The sequence below is a fragment of the Haliaeetus leucocephalus genome, unplaced genomic scaffold (genome assembly GCF_000737465.1).
Source record: "Haliaeetus leucocephalus isolate CR32 unplaced genomic scaffold, Haliaeetus_leucocephalus-4.0 Scaffold206, whole genome shotgun sequence".
NCBI classification, from domain to species: domain Eukaryota; kingdom Metazoa; phylum Chordata; class Aves; order Accipitriformes; family Accipitridae; genus Haliaeetus; species Haliaeetus leucocephalus.
The window spans coordinates 4,706,676-4,726,255 of record NW_010972642.1 but is presented as its reverse complement, the minus strand read 5'-3'; the positions used below and the strand labels follow the sequence as shown (position 1 = coordinate 4,726,255).

The 19,580-nt window shown below is 42.8% G+C and overlaps 1 protein-coding gene across 1 annotated transcript; it reads left to right on the top strand.

Moving 5' to 3' along the window:
• Positions 1-4,759: 4,759 nt before the first annotated feature.
• On the top strand, positions 4,760-16,358 carry LOC104831021 (aldose reductase-related protein 1-like). Its single transcript, XM_010566336.1, is given in 13 exon segments — positions 4,760-4,794; positions 5,086-5,213; positions 7,062-7,225; positions 9,539-9,596; positions 9,599-9,702; positions 10,390-10,506; positions 11,160-11,237; positions 12,636-12,758; positions 13,500-13,606; positions 14,361-14,442; positions 14,912-14,995; positions 15,404-15,507; positions 16,319-16,358. Coding segments are annotated over 13 exon segments (1,224 nt in total).
• Positions 16,359-19,580: the final 3,222 nt, after the last annotated feature.

The following is a 19,580-nucleotide window of genomic DNA, read 5'->3' as shown; positions in this document are numbered from 1 at the left end:
GTGGGTGTCCCCCCCCCCCCCTCCCTTCTTAAATACATTATCCCAGAGGTGCTACCACCGTCACTGATGGGCTCAGCCTTGGCCAGCAGTGGGTCCGTCTTGGAGCCGGCTGGCATTGGCCCTGTTGGACACAGGGGAAGCTTCTAGCAGCTTCTCACAGAAGCCACCGCTGTAGCCACCTGCTGCCAAAACCTTGCCACACAAACCTGTCGTGGTTTAACCCCAGCCAGCAACTAAGCACCACGCAGCCGCTCACTCAGCCCCCCCCCATCCAATGGGATGGGGGAGAAAATTGGGACAAAAAAGTAAAACTCGTGGGTTGAGATAAGAACGGTTTAATAGAACAGAGAAGAAGAAACTAATAATGATAATGATAACACTAATAAAATGACAACAGTAGTAATAAAAGGATTGGAATGTACAAATGATGCGCAGGGCAATTGCTCACCATCCGCTGACCGACACCCAGCCAGTCCCCGAGCAGCGAATCCCTGCCCCCACTTCCCAGTTCCTATACTAAATGGGATGTCCCATGGTATGGAATACACCGTTGGCCATTTTGGGTCAGGTGCCCTGGCTGTGTCCTGTGCCAACTTCTTGTGCCCCTCCAGCTTTCTCGCTGGCTGGGCATGAGAAGCTGAAAAATCCTTGACTGTAGTCTAAACACTACTGAGCAACAACTGAAAACATCAGTGTTATCAACATTCTTCACATACTGAACTCAAAACATAGCACTGTACCAGCTACTAGGAAGACAGTTAACTCTATCCCAGCTGAAACCAGGACAAAACCCAATACAGAGCAACAGAGATTCTGAAGCTAGCTAATGATTTTGCACAATACAGGCCATACACTGTGATAAGAGAAGTGAGATGCCCTGATGTGCTTGAACTTCTGGGATTTTCCTTTAGTACCCCAGCTAGTTGCCAGCTGGAATTTTCTCGCTCTCTCCCTTCCTTCTCTGCCTATGAAGTGGAAATGTCCCTCAAGCAGAAAGTGTTCTGGAGAGAACAATTTTGTAAAGTAATTTTTAAATCTGTTGAGTCCTGTCACTTTGTGCTGTTGGTTCAGCCTGTGCTCCCATGGCAAAACCACACAGCCAGAGGCAAAATGTAGAGAGAGCTGGGAAGGAAGGTTTCTAACGTGACAATCAGAAGAGTGTTCTGAAAGCTCATGACAAGACTCAGCTGTGAGGAAAGTTAAAAACTTTGGTTGTGATGCTTTTAAAGCACTCATTGTGGTACGTCTGTGAAAGGATCAGTGATTCCAGTAGTTTGAGATCTAAAAGTACCTTCTAGTGTAGCATATTCTTTGACTGTATCTTTACAAGGGCGGTATTTTTGTGGGACTGAGCACATTTTAAAATTACTAATGTAGTTATAATAGCAGCTATATATAACCTAATTTTATTTTGATAATGGAGTTCCCAAATCATGTCCGTTTTCTGTTGCTATGTGGAAGGTGAATTGAGAGAGCTTGGAGCATAGCTGTGAAATTACACTTTTATGAACTAGCAGGTATTTATTGCATTGTACTAGCAAGGTCCTTTTTTCTGTTCAACTCTCTTGTATTTGTACTGTTCATTCTGCATTAAAAAAAATCCCAGTGTATTGTTTGTCACCAAGATGAGGAGTTTTCAGCCTATTCACCTTTGGGAATGCGTTACACTCTTTCTAAAGCACCTTGCAATGGGTGAGTAAGAAAACCAAGTTCCTGTCTGCTTTATCCAGCACTTTGCATATGTGAAGTAGCTGAAAGACTGTGCATTTCCAGAAATTGAGAAGTTAATGGGTTAAGAGGCTGACAAGACATTTCTAATTTGATATAACCTGAGATTGAAAAACAAGCTATGCTTATGAAAAATGCCTCAAATATGTCATAACCTTCCAGGTATATCACCCATCAAGGAAGCAATTGCTGAGATATATTAAGAATCTTTTCAGTCAGTATCTCCATGAAAAGTAGTCAATGTTTTTTGAATAAAGTAGTATGGGATAAATTCCCTAGAAAATAAGTCCTGTGGATTATTCTTGGTCTGTTTTTCCTAAACACCATAAATGCAGGTGGGAGGCTACAGGCCACATGCACAGAGGTTGTATGCTCAGATTAAGTATTCAGGCTAGAGCTACTGCTAATGTTTAGCTCCCAACATCCGGGGAAATGAGGCTGAACCTGGGCACTTCGCCCTCATGCTGGAGGCACAGTGGGTTTATTGTCAGGTTCGCTGTCACATGGAAGGTTATATTGCTTCCAGATCCTGATGGGCCATGGAAGGAGCAGGAGGGAGTGCAAACTGCATTGCGTATAGATTTAAAAACTTTGCCTGACCTGAGCTGCTTTTGCAAAAAGTCACCTTGGCTGCCTCTGTGTCCACAGCAAAGTTCAGTTGTAGGCTGGATAAACTGCCCAAGAACCACTTTTAGCTAAGTGCATGGGATTCATTGTTAGTGGATTGATACACAGTTATAACCTGGAGACCAGTTATAACCTGGAGGCCACCTTGCCCAGGGGCTGGCTACAGAAAAGCAGCACCTGGATTTCTGCCAGAAAAAAACTTTCCACCATAGAGCCACCGCAAAGGAGTTGGGATTATTTGTCCTGTGTATCAGCCACTATGCAAATGAAGCCGAGCACAGGTATCAAGGGCTTTGAAAAGCCAGATAAAGCCAAGAGTATGTGTGTGGAGAGATTATTGTAGGTCCTGGTAACTCTTCCTTTCTGTTTTTTGTTTGGTTTGAGATTGCCATGTTTTAAGGGAAGGCGCAGTAGCAAAATACACGTTCTCTGCTTCATCTCTGACAGATTCCTCCTCAGTTCCAGATATTCCCCACCTTTGAGAAACACATAGAAAAATAGAAAAAATTAAATATCTGTAATATATATAATAAATATATCACACACATGTATAATCTCTAAAACTTAAATATGTTGTAAATCCCCGAATTATACATGAAAGAGAGAAATAATTTTTTGGTACTTTACTTCCAGCTTCATTTTAAGTTACAAGAGTCACTTATCAACAACTAGTTATCATTGGTATTTACACGAAAATGCTGCACGTGATGTCTACATTTAAAAGACCTTCAGAAAAGGACCTGTTCTAATATGGATTAAAAAACATGGGTTGACAAAACTGCAGTTACTCTAAACTACAATGAGATGTGCAAATCATATTAGGACTTAGCATTACTAGTAATTTTAATAATAATGGCTTTACTGATAATTTTGTGGATCACGATAATCTGTTGTGTCTGATAGACTCCAATAGTGAATCCTGTGATAATATTTCTGCAGGGGAACGGCGGTAGTTTTAGGTCATCAGAGGCACCTTCTTCCAACAGATTTAACGTTGGCTACGCAGATTCTGTCACCGGCAGTCGCTGCCTTTTTTGCCCCCTGGGGACAGCCTCAGTTTTTGTCCTCCTGGAAGCCGGCCAACGCTGGCCCTTTGCTGGCCCCCGGTATTTCCTACAGCACTGCCTTTCGGCCAGCTTTGTCTTACTGGTCTCCTCTCCTTAAAGCCAAGTTTCTGGTCCTGCCCTGACTCAGGCCATGCTTCTCCCAGGGACATTTTGGCGATGCCAAGCCAGGATCGGCTTCGCCGGTAACATCCGTGCTGGTATTTCTTCTGTAACACAGCCTGGGCTTGAAGCTGTGAGCAGAGAGCAGCACTTTCCTAATAACTGCAAACAGAAACCTTAAACAACCTCTCAAAGGTATTTTATGAAGCAATTAGTTTTTAGAAGAGAGCTATTGAGCTCTGACTCCATGTTGTTTCCCACATGGCCGACTTGTATTTTACCAGCTTCAAGTTGGCAGGCTGAGCGCTGTTTGCACCCACCTGTGGAAATGTGCCCAGGAGTCACCAGCGCTTTAGAGAGCTTCATAGATAACAAAAATTTCTGACACATATGAAGTAAAAAAACTGGAAGAGAACTGCTTCTGAGCTAAAGCTACCTATTTAAAGAAAAAAAGTCATAAGTGCTGTGAAAAACTGAACAAGGACTTAAAGGCAAAGTGAAAACCTTCACATAGGCTTAAGAAATACTCTGGGCTAATGACTGTTTTCCTAAATAGACTAATGACTAAAATTTCTCCAGCTGGTGAGATGTGATTTGATTCAGTATGGAAATGTGCTTTGCTGTGTGAGGGATTGCTGGAGCAAGAAATGGGATAACGCTCTCTGTCTGCCTTTGTGATGGGCAGAGCAGAGGTCGAGGGACTGGGGGAGTCCCTCTCGTTAGGGAGGTGGCTACATGTCACTGAAGGACAAGGGACACGACCACTGTACTGGAGAGCCAGCCTGTTGTTTATCTACATTAGTTTCTGCAATGAGCTGAAGTGAATTTCTTCCTGCCCTTGGTTGCAGACCAGCTGTACAGGTACCTTGGCAGTCTCTGTGACCAGGGTGGATGATCCAGAGAGCCAGGGTCATCATATCTCTTTCCACTATGTAACACATTTTTCTCACAGATAAGAAGAAAAACCACACAAGTGTATCAAATATCCACATAGCAGCACTGAGCAGTACAACTGCTGGATAAAACTTTCTTTCATTGCAGAATTTAGGCAGAGCAAGCCTGATCTTTTTGACCTCATAAATAAAAGGGTTTTCCTTTGGCTTGTCCCAAAGCTGCCGTGATCTGCACACCTCAGTTAAAATCCTCGGACGTGGGGCTGAGGTGCCCGTGATCCAGGTGAGCTCTGGCTCCGGCTTTAGGACGGGGGAGCGAGGTGTGCGGTGCAGAGCTGTGCCGGAATGGTCAGGCTACAGGCAGAGCCGGCCGCTGCTGGGTGAGATGGGCGCAAGAAACGACTTGAGCACACAAGCAGAAAACTACCCGATGTGAAAAGGTACAAAACCCTAAAGGAAATCTGGTGCTGGAGGGCAAGAGTTTGGTACCGCTGGGGACCTGTTGTAGGGAGCAGCAGGGTGGACCCTTGGCCACCTGACTGATGCCTGCGGGGGCTATTTGGGTGTCTGCCCCAGGAGTGCCGAGCGTGCTCGTGCTCAACCGCATGGCCTCTTGGGCTTTGTTGACTTTTATCTGTGTTAACTTCAAAACAACAGGTTGATGCTTTCAGGTTGAGCATATTCTGCATGCAGGGTCTGCACAACCTGCCCCGGGTCACTGGGCATTTGAGACGCTGCCTGTTGAAACATGGTGTTACCCTGTGGCTGGTTTTGCCTGTAACAGGCAAAGAAATGACAGGTAAGGAAAAGTTCATTAATGGCTGGATAAAGAATAAATGCTTACCACTCATATCTTCAAAATGAGTTCTTGCAAAATTTTGGGCAGGGTTCTGAAACCAGGTAGCACGCCAGCTCCTTCTGACAGGACACAGGAGCCTCCAGGCTGGGGCCAAACCCACTGTGCATAAAAATGAGAGGGTTTGGATTTTCCAGAATAGGCTGCTTTTCCTACTGAGCTTTGTAAAACTGTTTTTTTCAGTTTATGCAGAAGAAGGTTTTTAGTTGTGAACTGTAAAAAAATCTCATGTAGGATGACAGCATGCAAACAGAAAAGGCCACAAAGTAACAGTGACACAGCGTCAACGGACAAGACACCCAAAGCTGTTTGGCTTCTGAGAAGTGGGTAGGTGTAGAAAATGCCACAGTGGCTGCTCCAGGAAACAAGTGTACCATAGTGTGCCATTAATGATCATCAGTCTTGCAGGTTAAGTAGTTCTGATTTTGAAGAGTCACGCAGAACTAACATGGCTCTTGAAAAGACAAGGCTTTATTTATTCCCGTCTCCCTCTCAGGCAGGGGGAACCCTTCCCTAAAAGGACAGTTTTGTCCCTGTGGTTCTTGACAAATCACACTGTGGAAATGTCAAAATGCTTCCAAAAGTTTTTCCTTAACAGTCAAATGGGGATATAATCCACTGTCTACCTGACTATTTTAAATATACCAAAAAAATTGGATCAGAATATTCTAAATGTGTTGTACAATCTGGTGGTTTGACCTTTGACAAGATACTGTCATTGTCACATCCTAGGGTTACTAATATTAATCCTGAGAAATGCAGGGGGGATTATAAATGAACAGAAAATAAGATGGGACATTAATTTTAAGTTACTATCCCGCTTAAAATATTGTGTAATACAGCAAATTATACTATAGATAAGCCATCATTCAATCTTGGAAGCTGAATGTCAAAGTGAAATATTCTCTGTAGGTATGAAGTTCTTAGAACAGATGAAGAAACCCTAATGAAAACTTAAATTTGTCTTCAATGAAGATGTTAATTCACATCCTCACTGGGCTGATACATTCCTAAACTGAGGCTGAAAAGTTTGTAAAATGAATTTTCTGATACTAGAAATTACTTTTGTATGGTAAGGACCGACTGTGGAGTTGCAGAATGATGAAGATGGGAGTGATGGACCGCTGAGAAAAAAATTTGCGTATGATAGTATATGAATTGAGTGAACACTCATTGTTGAGTGCTTGGCAGCAAAAGCCACAGGGGGCCTTGAGATCAGCCAGAATCCCTATGGCGCAGGGATTTTGGTGGTGAGTTTGGCCACAAGCACCAGGCAACTGCGGTGTCCCCATACACAGGCATTCAGGACAGTGAGACGCGTGCCGCTGCCTCTCAGCTCGTGAGGACAAGCCATAGGCTGTCATGGGGCAGTGGAGGGTGTGTATATAATATGGGTGCCCGGTGCTGTGGGGATGAAGCAGTATTGGGAATTTTTTTAACAACGATCCCTCCTGTGGACAGATCTGTGCTTCCTCCTGAGACAAACAGCTTTGTGGCTCCTTCTGGTGAAGTGTTCAGGAGCAGGCAGGTGAGATGAGAAATGGTTCTTGGGGTGTGTGCAAATTCCCCAAATACCACTTTTCTTGCAGAAAAGTAGAGCCTGTGGGGTATACAAAAACCTGCAACCTCAGTCAATGCAGTATGAGTCACTGGCATGATGAGCTCACTCAACAAACTCATGTGAGGAGCCGACAATCAATTTCTAAATTCTTTGGAGAGAGAGATAAAGGCAAAACCCCTGCCTTCTCTTGCTTATTATAGCACTTCTGCCCATATTTTCCTTGTCTGCAGCCAGTCAGCAGGCAGGAGGGAGGGGCAAAGCCTATTTAATAAGTTTTGCAAGGGGCTGCAGCCTGTCCTTGCCTGCGGTGGCTGGGAGGGGACTGTGCACGGCCACCTACCTGGAGCTGCCCACCCGCGTGAGAATGCTCATCGTGGGACTGGGGACCTGGCAGGTACCTGCTGGAGCTGGGGACCTCTTCTCATCCCTCTGCCTCTGGTCACGCAGGTGACATCAGGAAATTGCTGAGAATCGCGGTGGACTTTTTCAGCAATCTCCTCTTCAGGTCAGGAAAATGCAGCAAATCCTCTGTGCGGCATTTCTTGCCTTCTGAAATATTTCAGGTAATGCAGGTATTTACACCTGTCGTTGAGGAATTTTTTTAAGTGAGCAGGTGGTGCTGACTTAGTGCAGGTAGTGAGCAGATAGAAGGAGATTTTTCTTATCTATGGAAAAAAATTACATACTACAGAAGTAAAAACTTCGCCTAGCTTGTTTTTTTTTTTTTTTTTTGCTTTTGGCACTGGGTATTAATATCCCAGCAAGTCATGTAGGTGTCATCTTTGATGAGTGCATGTAAATATAGGAACTTAGGTGGCAATGAGTGGATTTGGAAGTGGGAATTTACATTAACTCCTTAGAGGCTGAGGATAACTTATTTGTATTGCAGCAGATGACTACGCAGCATTTCGCACGAAAATAGTTTGGGTAGTTCTTTACCTGCAAATGTTATCTAATGGACTTCTGGTGAGAGAGAAGATTTAAGGATATACTGAACTATAAACATAAAAGAAGTCTGGAAATAAGCTGAAAATTTTAAGAAACTGAGCTTCTTCTTAAGAAAGAAAAAAAGTAGTGGATCATGCCCTGGATTTGAGACTGGAAACTAAGTGTGTTGAATTGCAAGCTGCCAACTCTATGAAACACTGTCCAGTCAGCATAAAACTATCTTAAATTATTCCTGCTATATTTTTGGGTCAGCTGCTGCTAATCATCATGTAACTTATGCACAAATGGGGCTGAGTTTGTTTAACCCTTTCAGTCTTGATTAGTCAGATGAGAAAACACACTAAGAAGTCTAGAATAACCAAGTAGGCTTTAAAAAAAGCATGCCTTGCGTGGAGCCTCTTAGGGCATTGATGCTGGGGTGGCTGAGCTCTGTGAAGGAACCTGTGAAGATGCTAGCAGGAACTGATTAGGACTAAACAGAAGGAAAATTTTGGACCTGTGATCCCTGCCACCACAAAAATCTCTTGTGCTAATGCAATGAAAACATGGCCCAAACCCACTGCGATTACTTGATCAAAGCTATTTGACCTCAAGGTTCCCACAGCAGCTTCAGCTGCGACTCCCTGTGTTTCGGTGCGGCAATGGGGCCTCTCTACCTCATCACTCTGACGTGAAGTCCTGTTCAGTAAGCACCATATAAAATGAAGCAACGGATTATTTTTTTCTGAAAAACATCTCACAATACAGAGTCTTGTGTCATCACAGGGTACATATTGTCATCTTTGCTCTCCACTGACGACTCCTCCACTCAAAAGTGGTGCCCATCGCTCCTGCATGGCAGCTTTCCCATGCTGCAGCAGCAGGACCCAGAGAAAAGGCGCTCTATGACGCCCGGCGCTTGGCAGGTATTGCTGCCAGCCTGCTGCCCCATGCCTCCCGAAGGGCTGCAGCGTTCATACGTAGGAAGGGGTGGGATGGGGTAAGGGGCTGCAAAAAGGAAAACTTGTAAAACTTTAAACTGGCTGTTTGGTTGTGTGTAGCCTTGTAGAAAAAAAACCGCTGCGGTTTCTGGTTTTTTGTTTTTTTTTTTTTTTTTTTTAAATTTAGATGAACCAACCAAGCACCCTTTGACTGGAAATACTTGGAGAAGTGAAATCATTTAAAAAGAAAAAAAAGATGATGGGTGGGGGTGTAGTGAAGTTAAATGTAAGAGTGGTCGCAGTTTTGCATCACATTTCTGCTTGAAGTACCGTTTTCCAGAATCGGTATCCAGTCATCAAACAATTCTTCAGTGTCTCCAAGCCAAGAATCTGATTTACTTTGCTATTAAATACCAGGTTGTGTATTTTGCCCAGGAGGTGGCACTGTCCGTGTAGGGTTTTGCTGTCCTCTCACCTCCCTTGTCCTGTGTCAACAAGAGCCGGCTTGTTTGTGTGCAGGGCCAGCAGGCTTTCCAGAGGTGATTCATTTCCCCATGTTGCCAGGATCCCACATTAAAATTGCTTTTAATTTCTGGGCAAATTAGAACTGATTTTGAGGTAGCCTCGTGTCCGAATGTGAACATTCAATCCTTAGAAAAGGGCAGATCAGCTCAGGCAGCTCATCAGTGACTCCCATGGCCATTTTATTACAGAAAATGAATGAAAGCAAGAGCCAAAGTGGAACACCTCATTATTTGGGGGAGTAAAGTCTCCAGATCTGGAGAACAGCAAACTTCTGCTGCTGTTCACCGAATTACTGACTTGTCTTCTTGTTTCAGTCTCTCCAAGGAACAGCAAGAGATGCAGTGAAGTTTACCATCGGCGTTGGGTACCGCCACTTTGTACCTTCCTGTACCAGAACGAGAGTGAGATCGGGGATGCACTACGAGAAAAAATTGAGGAGGGGATTGTGAGGCGAGAAGACCTCTTTATTGCCAGTAAGGTATGTCTTTGGATGACTTGTCTCACATGAGGCCAGCTCTTAGGAAGAGAGACAAGGTCCCAACCTGCAAAGTGCCAGGGGATGAAGCTGGTCTGGGAATTAACTCCTCTCTGTCAGGGCAAAGCATTTTGCGGATGGAGGGAAGGAAGAGGTCAACTCTTGGGGAAAAAAAAAAAAAAAGGCTTGATTTGAGAGGGATTTTTTTGTAGTCCATATCCATTGTCAGCCATGGAGACAGGAACTGAGGCCATGCTCTCAGTGGCCTCTGAGATAGGAAGCAGGGCTATTGTATTCGTGGTCACTCCTGCTGCGCTGCCGGCCTCAGCCTGTTAACTCCTGTATGTTATGGTTTGTTTTGTTTTTTCCCCCAACAACAATGGTAGGAAAAATAAAGTAACTTCTATCTGCTGGAAGCTGGCAGGTTGATTTTCACCAGTTTTGCTTTTTTCTTCATTTTGTTTAATTGTTGTATGAATCGTTGGAATTTTAGAGTATCTCGTTCTCATTTTACTTAACTGACAGTATTGCAAATAAAGTAAGGTGCACAAAAGTGGCACTTCCTCAAGACAAGACGATGTGCCGTATCATGAGCTGCCTCTGTGTCTGCGCCATGTGTTTCCCTGCCAGGGATGCTCTGCGGTTGTGAGGCTAGGAGAGCAGCTCCCAGGCTTTGCGTTACCCCTGCAGCTGTGGTCCGCCTTCCGCGAGAGATCCCTGGTGAAGGAGGCATGCCAGAAAACACTTGCTGCCCTCCAACTGGATTATTTGGATCTCTACCTGATGCACTGGCCCATGGGATTCAAGGTCTTGAGCCTTCAACTCCCAGGAGCCACCTGTCAGAGCTCTGCCACTTTTTCCTTTGGGACCAGACATGTCCTCTCGAATGAGGGGTGTTGTTAGACCTCATTAGGACATAATGACAAACCTCCGCATGGAGTGCCCAGGAGGAAAGGTAAGGTCATGGCTGCTTAAGCTAGGTATTGTAGTACAAAAATCACCTTATTTTACCCTGCACAGCATTTCCATGTCATGGATCAAATTACCATCCAGATCACCTTCCTCTTAAAGCCTGGGATTTGGCTATCATTTGCTTTTCCAGGATCAAACAGCTGTGAATTACTTAGTTCCTATTTTTCTCTTCTCTCTCTCCCCTCAGGTTAAATAAATCCTCGTTTCCCCATCGTGTCACATCCCTGGCCTTCCCGCAACCTGACTGAGGCACATAAAAGTGTCTGCCCCTCCTCTGCCCGCAGGACAGATTCTCAAGAAGCAGATTTTCTTGAAGATTACTCTGTTCATACAGATTACTGGTTTTGGCCATGTCTTTCCCCAAAACAAACACAGGGCAGGATATCCAGCGTGTGTCCAGCTCTACTCGCTTGTAGAATTTCTAAGTGATTTCTTTAACTACTTACTATTCAGCCTACCTTAAACTCGCTTTTTTGTTGTGATGATAGGCAGGGGAGGAGCTATTTCCTGCAGATGGAAATGGCATGATCATTCCCAGCAATACAGATTTTCTGGATACATGTGAGGTATGTTCATTGACAGGCCAAAAAATTCTTGCTAGTTTGAAGTAACAACCTGAAAACTTGAAGGTTTCTACTTTGGGAATCGTTCTGAGAGAATTTCTGATGTGAAGTATTCCAGATTGCTGATTTCTCTGTACCCTTGGGCTCCTTCTTGTGTTACTTGCCAAAATTGAGGTATTTTTATGTCTACTGCTTACTAAACTGGCTGGATGGGCATGGCAAGAGGAAATCTTTGACTGTGTGTGTACCCTGCAGTGGCTTGAGCTGACATATGCTGTCGCTTCAGACCCCACACCACTCTCTGGACGTATTTCAGTGGCTTTAGCTGTAGCCGTGCTCATCCCTAGTTGCACCTGAGCTGTCCAGACCACAGGAAAGCCAGCATGCCTGTGCTGAGGTACCCAGAGCATCCAGATTTCCCCCCTCTAGAAAATACTGGAACTTGCCCAAAGTCCTTCGCTAAAGCTGCGTGTGCAATGCAAACAGGCAAGAGCATGGGCTGTGTGGGAGACAAGACTTGGGCGCAAGTTCAAATTTCTGCTTGGCTGATGGTTTGGGCTTCCTTTCCCTCCCACCCCCACTGTGTGCTCAGCATGGCCAGGTCAAAAGAAGACAAGAGACTCACCAGAGTCAGAAGAATTTGCTGATGGTTTTTTCCTACTGTCAGATGAAGAATAAGGCACATTTTTGTTGCTCATTTCAAGGCAAAAAGTGGACATTTCAGGCTCCTGCTTGTGATAGCAACTTCAAATAAAAATGATTTCTGCTTCAGAAGAGGTGTTATCTTCTGCTCTAAAGATTATTTTCTCCTGTTTCTTTCTGCTGGAGGTGCCAATCTAATTAGGGCTGTCTAGCTGTTTTATTGTTTGCTAGTGTGAATGAAAATAGGTGGTGGGAACACAGCGCTGCTTATACTATACTGCCACTGCTAAATGGTACATCTCTCTTGGGAAATTAATCAACGTTGATGATCTGGTATCCTGCTCTAACTCTCCCAGAACAGCTCCTTGTCAAGCCGCTCTGTTCCAAATGACAAGCTTTTTATTATGGGATAATTATTTCTTAGCTGAGGAGTTATCCTAAAAAAACCTTTTTTATTTATGAGCAGAAGGTCTACCTGGGGATAATATTTCAAAATAGTTGTATTCTACTGAAGTAATAGTAGTGTAGTAATTGTTAATCTTGAATAATGCTGTTATTTGTTTGTATGATGATACATGATGAGAAAGCCCGAGTCTTTGACCACGGTCCCACCGTTCACTGTACTGTACTAACGCCACATCAGGAAAGGATCCCAGCCATGAGGATTTTTACCACTGAAATTTTTGCACAGGCAATTTTGCCATATTAAAAAAAAAAGGTCTTAATTCAATAGCAAGTCTGATTCTGTAGTGTTTCTAGGCTATGGAAGAGCTGGTGGATATGGGACTGGTGAAAGCCATTGGAGTCTCCAACTTCAACTGCAAACAGTTAGATCAGCCCCTGAGCAAACCAGGCTCAAGACACAAACCTGCAAATAATCAGGTAAATTGTTCTCAAACTCATCAGTACTGACATCACACCTGTCTGGGGTGTTGCATTCGATGCAACATCTCTGGCAGTAAAATACCTTTTATGTTAAGGCTGTGCTTTTTCATATCTGTGTGGGAATACACCTGTGTTTGGCTAAATCATGGAGCAATCAAAGATGCAGAACGTTCTGTGCCCTTACTTGTGCAGGAAGCTGCAGTCGCACAAGCCTGCGGCACCCCTGGCTTGAAAGCGCAACCTTCACCTTTCTTCTGACTGCAGCACTCAGCTCGTGTGGGCCGAGAGATGAGCTCTGAAATGGAGAATGCGGCGGGGCTTACCCATCTCCTTTCCTACAGCTCCTAAGGAAAAAGAGGCTGCATGAACAGGTAGGACCAGAGCCAGGCCACGCTGCTGGGGTGAACAGGTAGGACTGGAGGACCGGAGAGCTGGGTGCTTCAGCTGGATGTGCACAACTGGAACTTGGAGCCCACTGACAGGGGGACTGGGAGAGGTCATGAAAAATGAGGCAGGCAGCTGGAAAGAGAAACTAATGTATGAAGATTGGGCCTTGCTGGAGGCAGCGTTGGGAATAAGGGGAAAAGATCTGAAGCACTGGCTGACTCTCTTAAAAACCCTACAGCTGCAAAAAGAACAACCTTTTCAAAGCTGATGTGGGGCTTGGTAGGTCACCATAGTGATGCTAAACCTTGAAGTACCTTCTGCTTATGAAGAAATCTCATTTTTTCTTTGTAGATTGAGAGCCACCCCTACCTTCCTCAGGAAGAGCTGATGAAGTTTTGCCAATCCAAAGGGATCTCTGCCACTGCATATTGTCCCCTTGGAGTGCCCAACTGGCCGTGGTAAGAATGGTTTGTGAGACTTCTTTCTTAGACATTGATTGGAGCCAATACAGTAAACCAGTCTTGGGACGTGGATAAACCTTCACACACACAGAAACCTCTCTCACACTTACTGTGATATTCAGTCCACTAATTCATACCTGTGCTGTTTCTGGAGTTTCATATTTAGGAGAAAAAGGATCAATTGGTTAGTGAAAGATAATTCTTAACTGAGCTTGGGTGAGCTTATTAAACATGTAAGAGAACTTCTGAACTAAAAAAAAACCAAACCCAAAACAAAGCAGCACATGCTTATGAAAACAGCAACTTTGCAGTCTTGCTGAGACAAATGGATTAGGTTTTTAAATGGATGACTTGAAGAAATTTTGCTTTTACTCCAGTCTTCATGGCCTTCTCCAACCTGGGACAGGGTGTATACCAGAGCAGCTGTGCTTGTGAAGGACACGACAGCTGCCCATTCTCAAGATGAAATTTTCAGGATCTGGACAAAAGAAATTCCCAGCCTGATCCCAGGATGGACTGAAATATGTGTTTCAGTGACCTGTTATACTAGAAACTACAGGCCTCTTCTCATGTGCCAACCTGCGATAAAAGGAAAAGAATGAAAGCAGGGACTGGAGCAATGAGAAGATGGTGAATTAAAGTGTGCAAGATGATGCTTTCTTATAATTTAAAAAATATTCTTACCCTACAGTGCTTGAGGGAGAAGAGAGCAGGCCACTGAACTGCTGAAGTCTGCTTTTTATTTTCACAGGTCCAAGCCTGAAGATATTTCCTTTTTTGATGATCCCCAAATGAAGGAAATAGCACTCAAGTACAACAAAATCCCAGATCAGGTTAATACTGATCATAGTATTTTCCCTGGTTACAAGTATTTTTCCCACTCGTGCTAAAGTAACTATTTACACAGGTATTATGGAAAGCTGAGTTCTAGCTGTGTCTCATACACATCGTAATGCTTTAAAGAATATTATCTCTAACACTAGTTTTCATGATGGACAGAAGATTACCAATGGCTTTGGGCTTTAATTGGCACACTAGCCACTTCTACACACAGCATCCCTGGCCAATTCTGAACTCTTGTTCAATGCACTCCCATGCTGTCATCTCAACTTCAGAGACAGATAATGATTAAATGAGCTCATGCAATAATGAGGAAGGGTTTACTATAGTGCTTTTCCTACGTGAGACATCTCTGCTTTTATCAGTAGAGCTGTTCCATGTAACCATGTAGGCGCATATGGTTTTCAGCTTTCGGAAGACAGGCAGAACTTCTCAGCTGTAACTCCCTGTCTGTTCCTGCAGGTGCTTATCCGGCTCCACGTTCAAAGAAATGTGAGTGTAATTCCCAAATCTGTCACTCCACACCATATTGAGGAAAATTTTAAGGTAAGAGGGTACCTTACAAAATTATTCATGGTGTTAAACTTTACACAGAAAAATCCACTCTGCCAGTGGAACAAAGTACCCCTTTCATTCTTAGAACTGGCAAAACCTTTTGTCTGACAGATACCACATAGGTTACTTCTTTATGCATGCAAAAAATTACTTTAAAAGTAAGGAGCCAAGTCTCCTTCATTAGAACACATCAAGGAAGAGAGATTAACTTTTCCACCTTGCAATATAAATATGATTCAATTAGACCCCACCAGCACTGTAACTTTACGACATGTATTCATTGCATCTATTGCACGCTTCCTAGTGCTTCAACAAATACAATGCTTTTCTACTTCTGTTTTTGGTATTCTTTCTGCAAATGAACTTACACTTGTCTTTTTGCAAACTGAAGTAACCCAGCTGTTTGGGACCTTTATTCAAGTGTTTGACTTTGAATTGGCTAAAGAGGAGATGGAAGCCCTCCTTGCTTTCAAGAAGCAGTATCGTATCTGTGCATTAAGCGAGTACTTCCTCGTCCTCCACGTTTTAGCAAAATTGGATTATCATTGGCTATCCTCTTAATGGTCAGTATTTGATAGTCCCACTTAAAAATAAGAAGAGAGGGAATGTTAACCAATACCTGGGCATATCCATACCTACTGGAATCCAGCACTAGGGTTTATTAGAGCATTGCCCGTCTTCTACAGGTTGGTAGCACTGGGATTTTTGCAGGTACGTTGTGTGTTAAGATATCTTGTAATGGATACACACCAAACTGCTGTCTGAAAATCAAAATTGGCTGGGAACTCCAAAATAAATAGGTGGCATTTTTTTTCTGTTTTCTTTGGCTACTTTATGTAAGAGACAGTCAGTGTAAATAAACTCCATTTTAAGAATGAGAATTGTAAGGTTTTTTTGAAGTGAAAAGCTGTGCCTATGTATTTATGCCAACATTATTAAGACAGCATCTAGATAATAGAATGGTTAGATACAAAGATCTGAAATTTATTCTGTTTTCCAAGGTTACTCACTTATCTAGTAGCATACAGTGGAATTAGGAGTTCACAAGACAGCGGTTTAGTATCACAGGGAAGTTTAGCGATTTCAGCTAAGCAGAAGATAATGTATCTTTTGAGAACAAGGTCACTGTTACATGTGAAGGTTACAGAGCATTAACTTCCACTACCCTGTGTAAACTAAGCAGACTCACATTAGTGTTTTTAATGTAGTTCACAGTTTTAGTTCTGTAGAGCTTTTGTCAGGAGAAAAAAGCCTTTTTTTCTTAGCCTTAAGACTATATCCTTAAAGTGTTTTAATCATACTCTCTTCTCCTAGATGCAAAAATCACAAGGACTATCCTTTTTTGGAAGACTAACATAGGCATCGTCTTCACATCCTCTGGGGATCAGGACTGTATATCATTGTTTCAAGCAATTTGTAATACTTCATGTGTATTAAATCACAATATAAGTGGAATATGTATTACAAGATGGGAGAAGGTAGCTCATAGGCATTCTGAAGAGTAATCTTTGAGCGTGCATGCATTTGCTTCCCTTATTATCAACCAGTTATATCAGTCCTTTATCTGTATCTTTGCTCTGCTCTTCTTGTAGCAAAATTCTATTGTAGCAAAATATATATTCTCTTACCATTTAGTAATGATAAAGTTTAGTAAACCTGAATCTTTGGGATTTGTGAAAAGCAGTCTTTATCATAAATATAAAACCTGACAAATTTTAGAGAAATTTAGATTCTCCCAGTGGTTGTATTTTTAGACAAAAGTTCAAAACATATGCTTTCAGTTGTTAATGTAAGACAATCCATTTAACATCAGAAGATCTTTATGTGATAAGACAATATGCTGCTTGAGAGTCTTAGTTCAGTAATTTCAGCATAAGACTGAAAGCTCTTTAGAGGACACTAGTGAATTATGTTTCAGGAGCTGTTTTCTTAATGAGGTGTCCTATTTATGAACTGCTAAAACTAATAAACTGGTAGGAGATTTGTATGTTTGGTCTATTGTATCTACAAAAGTATGTAAATAATGCCTTTATCAGTAGAATGGCTGCAGTTAAGACTGCATCTCTCCCAGCAAATCTGAAGTCTGATAAAGGAGACACAGAGGAATTATTTTGTTTGGCAACTGTCTTATGTAACAAGCAGAATAGCTGGGCAGCTTCATAGAAGCCAACAGTAGATTTTCACTCTCTTGTACTGCTCCCTAGATATTGTTTGCTTGTGTTTTGACTCAAAGAATGTCACTGGATGTTGTTTTCTCTGGTAAAAAAAGTCAGTGCTACTACAGCCCATGCATCTACTGGAGTTTTAATGAGGTGTCTGTTAATCCAGACTTCTTGCTCTTTAAGTTTAACATGTGACTCAGAACTCCTGTAACTGCTTTAGGCTCTTCCAGCCCAGCAGAAGAACAATGTGGATCAGCACTGCCTGCAGAGAGGAAGGACAATTGTGTAATTAAGGTTCAGAGCTAGGATACACACTTCGTGGATATCCTTTTCCAACTGATTTTCTTTGTAGTTGAGGTTTTTAAGTCTATAAAGGAAATGATGACATATCTTTGAGCTACTTTAGACTTTTGCAACATGTTTGAATAACAGGTGCCCTAGAAATGGCAAAGCAATTCTGTCAAATGGGATTTCCTACAGCAACTCTAAGAGGTCCGAAAAGCATGTCAGCAATTGACACCAAACAGTTATAGCGCAGTGGTATGGACAGGAAGGTGCCTGTAATAGGTACTCTTTTTTTCTCCACCCCCCAAACATGCTAAATTGAAAGGGTCAGTTACAGGATACCATCATAGCCACAGTTAGAAAATGAGCTACATGGAAGGTACTCTGCTTCCAGGCATTCAGACTGTGGTCAGGTTGTCAGTCTACAGCAGTAGGAGCAATACCTGCTTAAGACTGTGGCATACAGCCTATCTTGAAATATTCTCTACTTCATAGGAATTTTCTAACAACATTCCAATTTAATCACAGCTATCAGACTTGAAGTTATTTACAGGATGTTTATAGACTGTGGCAGGCAGGAAGTTGGACTAGATGATCACAGTAGCCATATAATAGTAAAAAATTCAAAACAAGTTAGAAGCCAGAGATTGTGCATTTGTTTTAGAGACAATAGATCTTTTTCAGCTGCAGAGACCTTAGCAAAGGTAAAAGGAGAAAAATTTGGGTGATGTCAGTTACTGGGAAATAAAGCACCCTCTATTCTGCAGCAGAGCTGCAGCCACATGACATAAAGACAATGTGCCTTTCTAGCAGGCCATCACTGCCTCACAGCAATCACTGCAGCCTATGACAGCGGTAAGCCGGCTGCTATTAGCTGCTCAAGAAGCACACTTCCTAGCTTCACCATTTCACCCACCCCAACATCTACGCCACAAGGGCACTGCTATAACTGCATCTGCTACCTGTAGAGAGGGAACTACAAAGCCTGATCTCCCTTGTATTTGGTTTTGAGGATTCAAAAATATCTTCCTACCTCTTCTGTGTTTTTTTTGTAAGTTCAGACTTCACTTTACATATAACCTGCTTGCTAAGAAAACAAAAATTGTCATGACATGCTAGGGTAGAGACTTGGGCTTGTTTTACTGCTCTTGTAAATGCAGTTGACTAAAGAACAAGTGTTATGTTGGTCAGATCACTGCAACAGAAGAGAGAAAGGGACAAGCTACAACTGTCTTCTGAAGACTTCTATTTGTTCTGTCAGTGCAGGGACCTGCAGCAGAGGTATTGCCACACACTAAAAAGTGCTGGAAACTTTCTAGTCTCCAGATTCATCTGAACCCTGTGTTAATGAGCAAGCATATACTGATGGCCATTTAACCCACTCCCTTTTCTGTGGTTGTAACTAATTCAACTGCATGCTGCTATCCAGGTACATTCAGTGATAGTCTGTCTCCACCTACTTTTCAGTGGCCCATGGAGCATCTGTTAGTTACTAATCCCCAGGCTGGATCAATGTCTAACACAAGGAGCAGATATACAAAAGGCCACAGGTCTGGCACCTCATAGAGCTGAAAATACCAAGGCCATCTCTTAAAGCCAGGAGAGAACATGCTACACTACAAACAAAATGCTTCAGGAAAGACTATGAGATTCTCCCAGTGTCAGATGCAGAATAAACAGGCTCAAGTCACCATAACCAGCTCTAGGGAGCACAGTAAGTTTCCTGAAGGACTAACAGCTTCTATTTTTTCATCCCTACTTCATCAGCAGCATGATCATCAGCTTTCTGTTGGAACCACAACAAGATGTTTATATTATCCCCAAATAATTTTCAGTTTCTGTCAGCTATGTAACAGTGCTCTTAGACCAAACCTGCAGATACATCTTTCCTAGTCAGCAGTGAGATTATCCATGCCACTGGACTGAACCCAGTAAATGAAAAACACCTTAGCTTAGCATTTTGCCTTTGTATCACAACACATTGTCCCATGACTTGAGCTTTTATTGTGCAGTTCATCCATTCTGGTATAGTTAAGCCTTCGTTAGAAGTTCCAAAGGGTCTGGGTGAAAAAAAATGTTATGTCCATGTTTTAGAGGGGAAACAGGATAATGTAGGTAATGAACAATAG